The sequence below is a fragment of the Camelina sativa genome, chromosome 7 (genome assembly GCF_000633955.1).
Source record: "Camelina sativa cultivar DH55 chromosome 7, Cs, whole genome shotgun sequence".
NCBI lineage: Eukaryota > Viridiplantae > Streptophyta > Magnoliopsida > Brassicales > Brassicaceae > Camelina > Camelina sativa.
Window position 1 is genome coordinate 31,852,666 of NC_025691.1, and position 12,536 is coordinate 31,865,201.

Consider the following 12,536-nt stretch of genomic DNA (forward strand, 5'->3'; position numbering starts at 1 on the left):
AGTGTTCGTTCAGCAGCAGTCTTGCCGTCTCTACGTGCAACTGCCTTGAAAAAACCTAGTAGGTTATCTCGGTCAACTTTTGAGAGTTCTGCAGTCATGCCTACATCTAGGAAAATGATGTGTGGCTTCCTCGATCTGAAAAGACCTCTTGGAGTATTGTTTGGCCGGACAAGAATATTCCCTGGATGCATATCAGCATGAATGAAGTTGTCAACCTGAAAAACAAGAATCAAAGAAACTTTAAGGTTCAAGTGGCCGAAATGGAGAAAAAGATACGTGTGAAGAAAGAGGCAGAACCAGGAGCATCTTCAAGAGAGCATGAGTTCCGATGTGTGCTACTTTAGCCTTAAGCCGCGCATGTCCTTCTGATCCATCTACATAACGAGCCACACTCTCTCCGTGCTCATATGTCTCAACCAAAACAGCGGGGTGTACAAGTGGATATATGGGCTTAGGGAAAGAGACATCTTTCCATCCACGGAAGTTATATATAAACCGACTCAAATGAGAAGCTTCTCTTGAGAGATCAACTTGGGACAACATGTAGACACTAAACTGTTGCACACACTCGTCCAATCTAAGCCAATTCAACCCCGGAATAAAAGTGGTTAGCTTTGCCACAAAATTGATGATCACAAAATCTCGCTTCATCGTTTGCTCAACACTAGGATGTCTAACTTTAACAGCAACTTCCGAGGACTTCACCTTTTGTCCTGGATACTGAAACTTCAGGGAAGCTCGGTGTACTTGAGCTATACTCCCAGATGCCACAGGCGCCTCATCAAATTCCTCAAATATCTCAGAGAGCTTACGACCAAATGCATTTTCGATGGATTTTTTGGTGAACGCGAAACTGTGCTCAGGGGCATTACTGTGAAGCTTTGAAAGCTGCAAACACAGATCCTTGTTAAACCGATCAGGCCGTGTGGCAATCCATTGGCCAAATTTGATAAAAGCAGGACCAGCTCTTTCCAGAGTCCGATGGAGGATCTCATACTGTAGCTTTCTAAAACGAGGCCCACACGCAAATTCTAACAACGCCATTATAACATTTGGAGAAAACAAAACAGCTAAATAGAGAGCTCTCCCAAACAGAACAACACCTTTGACTGCAGAAATCATTAACGACGAGATAACGATAGGGAAGTTTAACGAACTCCTATAAGGAGAAATGCTTGAAGGAGAACACACCACAGGACTTGGAGCCACCCTTTGCGCATATGCCACTTTTCTCAAAGTAAGAGCCAAGAAACCAGGTAACAAAAAGTGAGAACGGGCTAAAGACAAGCTAACCACTTGAGCAATCTGAGTTATCCGAGACAAGTTCCAAGTACGATTCATAGCTAAACTATAAAGAAACCTTTCCCAAGAGGCTTGAGCATGCTGCTTAACTACATTGCTCGCAGATAAAATCGAATAGCTCCTCCTTGCGAGATTATGATGATTACCTAAAAAGCTTCCTTTAACATTATGAAGAAGACCCAATGTGTGATGTCCATGACTCTGAATTCTGAACTGTGGCAGCCTTACAGAAACCCTAATAGCTGTTCTATTATTCTGATTAGAGAATAGAGTTCTCTTCACCACTCCAGTGATCAAAAATCTGCAAAAAGACCAAAACCAAAACCCACCCAAAGAAGGATCTAATCAAACGAAGACTTTTATAGAGAAAAGTTCACAACTTTATAACTAAAGACTCGATTTTTAAAACCTACGAATCAATCTAAGCAATCTCCGGCTAAAGGGTAGTCAGAAACTAATCGGATTTAGAAACCACGAAGAGGACTCTGAATATGAGAATAGAAACGAACCTTGAGAATAAGGTCATGGCGAGAGAAGACAAGGGAAAGGTTGGTTTTTTCGTATGATTTTAAAACCGTTGAACGTTGGGAGCATTATATCATCGATTTTTTTGAGTTGGGATTTAGGGCAAGAGCAAGCTCTTCCTTCGCCTCGCCGGAAAAAGAAGGTTCTGGGTTTTAGAAGCTGAAGAAAGATTCGGAGAGATGAGAAAGTCAGTGATTTGGGGCGGAGCAGAGTGGGCCCCACAAAAAAACCCTCGTGGGCTTCACGCTAATAATTTTTTTTATTTGTCGGCTTATTTTATTTTAACCCACAATTGTAAATTTCTATATAACTTTATATTTAAAAATATTTTTTTATATACAATTTGATGAGGTTTAGTCCTATTACTGTAATGTTTGTGTTGTAATTTCCAATTCGTTTCTTAATATAATTCTTTGTTTTATTCATTTGTCTTCCCATTTAGAACATTAAAAAAAGAAAATTATATCCTCAAAATATTTTTTTCCAAATTAGTACATTAATACCTTCAATTACTGTCGTGTCATTTAACACATTAGTCCCACATTTCACACATTTTTTTTTTTAATTCTCAAAACATTTTAGTCCTTTTATTTTTGTAACTACAATGTTTATTAAAAAAAAATATTAAATTACTAATGAAATAAAACGACATAACTAGCAGAGAGAGCTAGGACTCTTCTTCCTCGTGTACTACATTAGGACTCACCTGATGTGCGGGTTTAGATTTTTTAAAATAAATTTAAATTTAAAAGAATATAAAGTAAATATTTTAGTAATCTAGTTATAAAAGTAAATAGATACACCAAGGTATCCAATGTAACATTTGGTGTAAAAGGTGTGACTCTGCGGTTGAGCCTATTAATCACGTTTTCTTTGAATGTCCTCGCTCTTATGAAATTTGGGATTTATCTCCGACTCTGGTCTCGTCAGAGGGTTTTACATATGAGTCGGTGTAATCGAATTTGGATTTTGTTTTCTGGAATGGTGCCTCTCAAAAGGGTGATCCTGATCAACTTCTTCAATTACTATGAATTTTGTGGGCAATCTGGAAAGCCATAAACAAAAAAGTTTTTCAAGTTTTAGAGATTGAGGCAAATGATATAATTGCTAAGGCTTTGGGCGATAAGTTAGCCTGGGAAGAGGTCTCTTTTACACTGGTCATGTCAGCTCCATCTCCATCTTCGCATGTCCATGTTTTTCACTTCGTGTCTAAGACGGAGCCTCTCTCCATGCATTTGGAGTTAGAAGAGTTGTTGTAGACCATGGAGCGGATACGTGTTGTAGGAATCACTTGTCAACATTTTAAGACTGATTTTGCTGAGTTACTCACTATGGTGCAGTCCAAGATTGCCCGTCTTTCTCCAACCAGCTCGATGAGTTTAACTCGCTAGGGTCTTTCCCACTATTCTTCATCTCCTGGATCCCGCGTGCTGCAAATACGAAGGCGAAGTATCTTGCATGTGCTTCACGTTCTTTTATCTCTGAAGTTTTTTTTGTAAACCCCTTCCCTCCGGCTTGGTCAACTAACCGATAAATTTTCTTTTAATTTATTGTTTGGTTGAAAAAAAAGTAAATAGATACACTTTTAGTTAAAGAAAATAGTTGTAGATGAGTTCAAAGTTATTAAAATAAAATGAAATTTAACAAAAAAAATATATATTTAATTCTTTTCATAAGTAAAAACAATGTATAAAAGTAAAGAGATAAACTTTAGTTATAGAGAATAGTTGTTTTTTTTTGTTATAAATAATACACTAATGTATATACATTTACAAATATACTATCTATATTACCACTAAAAATGTATTTGTACACACAATAATATTTTACTTGTAAAATATACTCTTTAGTCTTTACTACAACCAACAAATTTTATTTATGAACACATTAAATAACATATTATATTTATTTAGTTTAATATTTTATAGTTACAAAAACACATACGTTAATCTTACATACTCATATCTTATGTATATTATAATAACAGTCTTTTTAAATAAACTATTTGATTGGTGAAAAAAATATGAGACGATTTATTATTATTTTTTCTACTTCAACAATCTTTTTCTTTTTGTAAAAGTGAGTATTCACATTTTTTAAAAACAGTATTAATTGTATAATTTTCACAATCATTTATTTATCATATAAAAAAGTAATCCTTTTTCTTGTAAAATTAGTAACTTAAAATTAAAATAAGTAAACAATATTATAATTTCAAATTTCAAATTTCTATTTATTAGGTTTTCTTTTCTCTAATTTCCTTTTATATAAAAATCATTTTATGGTAAGTTTTGAATTTTTACATTTTTATTTTTAAAATTTTTAATAAATTTAGAATTGACACGTGTCAACATCTGAATGATACAATTAACACATGTCACGATCTTATTAATTAGTAATTTTGACATCAAACTTTATATAATAAGATATAGAACTGGCATCTCAACCTATGAGAATCTTTCTTTCTCTTGAGACATTCATGATAAATGAAAGGATAGTCTATGACAGGCTTATCATCACACAGCCTTTGCCTCGCAATTCCATACGCATATCCTAAGGCAACCCCGATTGGAACAGCAACCGCATTCCCAACCTGAATGTGCCTGTTACAACATTTTTAATAACGTTCATTGTTAGAATGAACAACTTATGGATGTAGTACTAACATGAAAGGAAAAAAAAGAAAAAATCTTGAGGACTTTCTTTTGTTTAACAGGGCCATGTAGCCTATAGCAATCCTTGTAGTCTTGCATTTTCGCGGCCCGAGAGAACTCGGTTTTAGTTCGGTTGAAGTACACGCTGTAGATAACCGATTTTTAAAACACCGAGGTAGAGAGACCAAGAATAGATTAAAAAATGTGCATATAGAAGAAAACCAAACAAAACCTGGTTGTGAGGTTGTGCTCTTGTCACGACGGTGTTAACAATCTCATCCCACCACAAACGACCAAATGGCCTGTGTTTCATATAATAGATTATCACAATTTAGTGAGTAAAGGTCATTTTAAAGTGTGTAAAGGTAACATAACATTACTTTGTAGATTTTTCTATTTGATATTTGACTGCATAATCAGGTACCTGGGGTAAAAAGACATAATTTGTCATGAAAGCAATTAAACTAAAATAAAATATCATAAAGTTTTGGGCATGGATTTGTATTGTACCAGAGGCTTTCCAGACTCCAGCATTACTTTCTCAACAGAAGGGTCTAATTGTACTTTTTCCCCTTAACTATCAGACATGGGAGATCTGTGAAGTAGGCACCCTGTGAGCAATAAGAATTATACAATAATATCACAACTCATGATGTTCTTATAAAGCATGAATTATGATATTAGTATATTACAACCCATAATGCTTGTACATTCTTCTTAGTTATGTTGCATGTCCTCACATAATCATCTTTATTCAATACTCAATAGGTAAGGTTGATGATCGTAAGGTTACTTCTCTATAAACTACATGAGTATATTTTCATTCCAATGATTTTTTCAACCAAATAAATATCTTTCTATTGATTTTCAAATAATATACAAAGGATATGAATATAAAATGGATATATTTTGATTCATGAAAGTAGACGAATAAATAAATAAACCCTTTGGAGGAAAATAAGCCGTGTGTCTTTGTGATTCTCCTCGAAAGCTTAACAATATATTAGAATCAAAGATTTTTATTTATCTTTTTACAGATAAAAGGAATAAGGCTTTTAAGCTTCAATCAAACAAAAGCTTATAGCTGAAGATAATAAGAACTTGTTATCACATAAAGCAAAAAAAGGATGAAACTTGTTCGTCCTTTATTGTACATCTAAAAGACTAATATTATGCCCATAATGTTTTCTTTTGCCTTTTATATTCATTTTACATTATGTATGATCCTCATTTCTTTTGGCGCATGGCATATTTTGTCAAACTCTATTACAATATTGATTCTAATTAAACGATCTACGGTTAAATGTCATTTTTTGTTTTCAGGTAGGACTAGGAGATAATTTGATTTGAAACATATTCGAGTTGATGCTATCTTTCACATCTAATTAATATCCAAAATTCCGAACTAGTTCTGTAGTTTATGCTCAATGATTTTAATTGTTTGGTACAATAATGAGCCACCAACTAGCTATATCTATTTGTAGTCGAGTACTATTGTCTCTTTATTGGTTAAGAAGAGGGATCGAATGTCACTAGATTCACAAACTTAGCGACTTAACCTCAGAACCGTGCCAAGGGTTACGGAGGCCGGAGGCACAACAAAAAAGTTTACATAGCAAAAATGTATAATATATTAATTCTAATAGATATTTTTTCCCTTTTTTCTACCAAAGTTACCTAGTTTTACAAAATCTACACTTTTAACCAACATTTTACTAACAAGAATTAGGTTTAAGTTTTACTAATTCATTTAATATTTAATATTAAACCAAGTCACTCAATATTTCCAATGATATTTCAGTTTTTACTTTATTTATAGATTAATTACTAATTTCAGAAAACCTCATCCAAGTTTTTCGATTAAAAGATTAAAGATCTAAGCCTTTCTGCTCTAAAAGGTTGAATCTAACCAATTTAAGGGCTTCTTAATTTTTTTACTGAAAAAGAGGCTGTAGGCGGTGGTTTCTTTTTGATGCACTGAGGCACGGCTGTGCTTAACCTACATATATAAATCTAAGTAAGTTACGTTTTAGTTTTTATTTAAATTCCAAAACCACAGATTATCCCAAGACTATGTGAGTTTATTCCTATATATAACCACATAAATCCACAGATGAACGCAGACCATTTTTTGAGCTCGAGACAAAGGGTCTAGTCGAGAACGAATTGTTTGCATGCAATTACAGTAAAAACATACTACTGTGCCCACAACATGACAACATCTTTTGTAGTATGTTTTCACCGTATTTACTTCTTAGAATCTAGAATACTGGCTGGCTCTCCAAGCTATGTTCTTTGGTTTGGACTTTGGAGAAAAATAACATTTTTCAATAGGGCACAATCCGAGAAAACAAAAAAAAACCCCATAGTGAAAACATACTACAAAAGATTTACACATGCAAAATTTAATCTAAGTTTAAAAAATCGGCTTATTATGCATGGGGCCTCTTGAGTATTTTATCAAGACTGAGATCTTAGTAAGAATGAAATTCTGCATATATTTTAAGTGACATTATTGACAGATTATACACAAATACATGTTTTTATATTAAGATATGAATAATCTTTGTCTTCTGTGTAAACATGAATGATGTTGAATGTCAAATTAGAATATATTTATCAGTATCTGTACTAAACCATATATGTATATTCAAATTATAAAGTAGGGAGCGGTGGACCGCTCCTCTACTGGCTTCCACTACCAAATTTTCATAATATATATTTCTAGTCGAAGGAACAAAAAGTTGAATCCATGGGAATACAATTAATATATGGATTTGCCTAAAAAAAACATGGATATGAACGAACATAAATACATTTGAACCAGGCTTTTGAAGATTAAAAATCGATCTGATTTGTATCCCACAAAATCTGGTTTATTATAATTTCTTTGAAATTTTTAATGGTTTTAGAGTATTTTTAAAATGTAAATTAAATAGGAAATCATATATTTTAAATTTCTGTATAATAATATATTTAATATCTGATGAAAAATGATATAAAAGATAACTTATATATATATTTAATTTATAAATAATTATGAAATAAATACAAAAACAAAATTTTGAAAAGAACTAAAATCTTTTTTTTTTTGTTTCGTAGTACTACGGTAACATGTAGAATTTTGCCAACCTACGTACATAGTATTTACATTTTACTCTCAGGACATATATATTGCTACTAAAAAATTATATATAACGAGGTTTTTTAAAATAGAGTTTTCCCTATGAACTCTTGTTATCTGTCACCATAGAAACTAGTTTATGGGACGTAACGTTATACAATATATATATATATATATATATATATATATATATTTTAAAGAACTTCATACGAGAAACCACAATTAATGATGGCACCAACGGCAAAAGTATGTATATATAAATTCAAGAACAATGACAGGAACAAAAGGTTCTTCAACATAAAAACAACCCATATCTGCTAAATTCAGCAATAAAACCCCCATAAAATATATTAAAAAAGAAGACGAAAATACATTAAAATTATTGCCATGCTTTAGAGTCTCCAAGCTGAATTTAGCATATGTTCCCATCCGTCTTGACAACCACAACGCTATCTCTTTAATCACCTATATATATATAATCAAAAATTTAGCTTAATTATTACGTATGTAACATGATTAGTATCTATGTTTCTTTTAGTTATTTTAATAAACCCTATTAGTTTATAATAGATTATCCCATATTTTCTAAGCCCTAAATCATTCTTGCTTTTGTAGTTGGTCCCCTCCAACACCATTGTTGCCTCTGCCCACCTTTGAAGAGTCACTTCTCCTTCTCCTATCTCTACTTTTTCTCCAAGTAATGATTCAATCTTTGATCATGACTTGTGAATTTTTTTTTCTCTTATTTTTATGCTGAAAACTATATAATAATATCTTGATGCTAATTAAGAACCGTATGGTATACGTTTATCTTCTCTACCTGAAATTGTTGCCCCCAAACGTTGGTGTCCAAAAATCTGCTGTTGTTTCGTTAGCCACCGGAAACGTACTTGATATCGGGACGAGACATAGACCGTGTGCTCTTAGCTCGTGATTCTCATTATTATCTTGATTCTTGGATTTACCAGATATCTACATGAATCCATACCAATTAGTAATTATTTATACTTCCATGACTATAGAGTCCAAGATAAACAAAAATATAACACTAGATCGAGTAATAAACCTGTTGTTGTTGTTGTTGTTGTTGTTGGCTCGAGGCACCTTGTTTCATGTATGGAGTGCTTAGAACCTGTATTTTAAAACATTACTATGCTTGAGATTTAATTTGCTAATTTATAGGGTTTCTTGAATACAATGATTGAGTAGAGAAATCACAATTAAGAAACGTACAGTGACTTGGTCATGAAGAAACTTGATGTACTCTATAGCTTCTTGGAGAACAGATGCAGTATCTGTCTGAAGTTTAACACAAATATATTAAAAAAAAAAAAAAATTAAGAACCTAGCTCAATACATAAATCAAACCAAGAAAAAAAAATATTTGGTTGTATATATTTGGTTTTAATAAAATAAATACAAATCATTCACCTTTCCGAAAGGTGACACTAGTTGTTGTAATGAAGTAATCTGGTCCCTTAGATTCTCTTTTCTCCCTGTTACATTTACAATCCATTTTATCCACCAAGAAATTGAATTAAAATTAAAAGTTAGAAACAAAACTTGAAATATGATCATGTACCTTAAAAGTTGGCAACGGTGAAGGCGTGGTGACTCTTGGTTTCTTCGCCGCAGATTCATTATCCTTTGCTTTCTTCAAAGACTCACTCTGAGCTCTTGTCTTCAGATTCTTCTCAACCAAAATAATAATAATAATAATAATAATAATTTAGCTACAAAACTTATATATCAGCAAAATTATTTCAGACATATATGAGATTATTTACCTTGGTTTTGTCATCGACACGAGCAGAGATTATCTGCGGAGTAGCTACAAAATTGGTCGGCGTCGTGTTGCTTACGTTAGTTGTTGATGAACTCCAAAAGGGTCGAGAGTTTGGGTTGTTAGAGAAGTTGTTAATTAGTCCATAAGCGGTTTGATGATGAGGATTTGTCTTATTAGCCCAAGAGAGTTGAGGATCGTCGATTAAACCACTTGAGGTGGAGATAAAGTTGTAAGGACTTGGTTCGGGTTCGTAAAAGGTTCGTAACAAGCTTGAGGACGAAGAAGTTGATGGAGATGAAGAACAAGCTGGATTAAGTATATAAGGTGAAGTAGTTGTGGATAAGAATCCTTGGCCATGATCTTGATCTTGTGAGCTCCTTATGAATTTTGAGTTTAAGTCTTCTTGTCTGAAAAACACAAAACAAGAACAAAACATATCTCATGAATATTATAGATCTTGTTTATCAAGAAAGTGAAGAAAATAATAAATTTAGGGTTTCTTATAGGAATTTACAAAATGGTTTGGTTCCAATCTGTAGAAGAGTTTGAGGAAAACCCTAGACCCATCATCTGCAACGTCGAGTCAATCGTCACGGTGCTTCCTCCACTATCGGAATCCGCCTCTCGCTGCCCAAAAACGATATTGTTGTCGGTACAAGTCATCCTAGATTTGATATTCTCTTGGGAGCCAAAATCATCGGAAGTGATAGCAGCTCCGAAACAAGGTGACAAGAAATGATCCGAAGGCGACATAACGCTCCTTGGCGAGTTCCACCACGCGCTGCCTCCGCCACCACAAATCGCCGCCGTCGCTTGAAACTCCTCCGCCATGTAAAGAGAATTGATCAGAAAGTTTTGATATGTGCTTTATTCTAGATCGTTTCTATAGGAAGGTCAAAGCTTATATGTATGAGTGTGTGGTATGTGATATGAAGAGCGTTAAGGTGAAATTTTGGTATATGTTTATGAGGGTGTGTATGTTTATATAGGCAAGTACGGACAAGTGTGTGGAAATTACCGGAATTTAGTTGACATTTGAAGACAAAAATATATCAGCTAACATTCCCGAGTGAATTTTTATTTATTTATATAAACTAATCTTGATTTTTTATTTATTCCTTAGGCTAAATATTTTATTTGAAAGAAAACATGTTGTAATAATAGTGTTCCTAATCCCTAAATTTTCTTCTATTATTCTAAGAACAACTGTAAGTGAGATTTGTTTCTTTGCTGCTTAGCTTTTTCAAGAAACGATAATTATCTTCTTATTTTAATTAATGAAATATTTAATTTGAGATTAGATAGGTGTTTGGTATTATGCAAGATGCCAAAAGGGGGATAATATTTATATTTAGACATTTTATCTAACGGTAACCTATGATTGGTTGACAGAAAAAATTCTGAAAATCGATCGTTTATTAAGTAGTCAGAAATAGAAAACTTTTCACGACTGATTATAGTCTACGCATGCGTATATATAACATACTTTAAACAAAAAAAAATTATACTTAAATATAAAGACTAAGATTTTGAAAAATGATATTTCTTATTAATTATTCATGCTTCCATACACGATTTTTTAAATCAGATCAGTTTAGTAATTGCTCCAAAAGACAAAATATGACTAATTATTTAGTTTAGGCAAAGTATATATATATATAACATAATATTTTAGTTATATATATATAGAAACAGAGGGAGTATAATTTTAAACACCTACGAATCACAAATAAAATATCCAGCAAATAATACGATTTTTAATTTGCACTATTCAATGATTTTTTCTTACATTACACACATATAGATTGATCACTACGACAAGTACAATATTTATTTCATCGTCGATCAGATTCTTTTGGTTAGAAATAGTAGTATAAAATAAGATTTGTTCTTGTGGCTTGAGACTAAAGGGATAAATGGTATATGATGACGATCTCCGTTCGATGCTGAGTTTCGATCTGTGTGTCACGTCACCGTTTCTGGACCTATTGTGTTTGTGACTTTTTTTGACAATCTCTTTATACCAAACGGTCCATATTCTTTTCAACTAGCTTTTTCTAAATTCCGTAAATATTTTATTCTTCAAATAAATTTGATAAGTCAATCAATTATTGCACTTTACTAATTACAAGTCATTGTTTTGTTTTTTTCCTCCTTTTTCTTAGTTTTTTAATTTCTATTTTATGCGACAGCCACACAAATTTAAAATTGGACTTGTTAAACCTTATAATAGTGTAACCCTATCTGTTCTTTATGGGCATTATACCCGCTCGAATCACAGTTAACCGGGCTGTTTCACCGTCCAGAAAGTAATCACGTTTTATATGGAAAGACATAGCCATATAAACACAATTTCGTAGAAATTTTGAGTCCCACCCGATCTGATCCAGACAAATAAAGTATATTAAATCCAAATAATTTATCTTCAAATACATTTTTTTCTGATCAAAACATATAACATAGTGATTTGTGTTAGTACTCTTATTACATAACCACCTAAATTCAATCAAACTCGTATCTATATGTTATTGACAAAATAGGTTTAACGGGTAATCATGTCGCTACGTACCCTTATAGTTACCAATCGCAAAGTGATATTAAAAACTTAATTCTATGACATTTATATAATCCTTTTTTGGTTACTCATCACAGCTTTTAAATATTTTAGTATCGCTTACGTTTTTTTTTTATCCATCATAAAGCTTATATTATTTTGTGTTACCAATTAGAACCAATATATATTTTGGTTATGAATGTTTGTAGCATAAATTTATGAATGTCCTTTAAAGGACTAGGAAATGTAAGTTCTAGTTCTAGTGCTGGTGAGTTTGTAGTGTGGTACGGTCGATGTATCACTATCTAAATTTTAATTTAATATAATGCATATTATTAACAAACAATAAATGTACAAAGTACGGTATTTCAACAATATTAGATGTGATAAAATAAAATAAAGATCTAATCTATATATACATTTCACAATCGTTTTAAGTCATTATATTAGTTGTTATTTTATCTTTATAATAAAAAGATGAAACTGATGAAAAAAAAAAATGAAAATAATCGAATGGAAATCTTATCTTAAGTTTAAGAGACCATTTTCCGTAGTTAGTCAGAATGGATATCTTGATACAAAAAAAATAGA

The 12,536-nt window shown here is 32.3% G+C and overlaps 2 protein-coding genes across 4 annotated transcripts in view; both read right to left on the reverse strand.

The window, feature by feature from the left end:
- Window positions 1-2,036, reverse strand: part of LOC104703756 (uncharacterized aarF domain-containing protein kinase 2) — a 3,999-nt gene extending 1,963 nt beyond the window's left edge. The window contains exons 1-2 of one of the 3 annotated variants that reach the window (XM_019228096.1): window positions 1,812-2,036; window positions 842-1,603 (exon numbers count right to left, since the gene is read on the reverse strand). In XM_019228096.1, coding sequence (XP_019083641.1) covers window positions 842-1,603; window positions 1,812-1,828 — 779 coding nt within the window. In that variant the 5' untranslated portion in view covers window positions 1,829-2,036. Of the gene's footprint in view, window positions 1-297; window positions 1,604-1,811 lie in introns of all 3 variants that reach the window. The other 2 variants (XM_019228097.1, XM_010419831.2) reach the window with 2 other exon arrangements.
- LOC104703757 (transcription factor bHLH112) lies at window positions 8,422-10,387 on the reverse strand. The gene is made up of 7 exons (XM_010419832.1): window positions 9,906-10,387; window positions 9,393-9,798; window positions 9,169-9,295; window positions 9,037-9,101; window positions 8,839-8,904; window positions 8,672-8,737; window positions 8,422-8,577 (listed from the first exon to the last, which is right to left on the reverse strand). The coding sequence occupies exons 1-7, from the start codon at window positions 10,220-10,222 to the stop codon at window positions 8,422-8,424; spliced, it is 1,203 nt and encodes a 400-aa protein (XP_010418134.1). The 5' UTR covers window positions 10,223-10,387.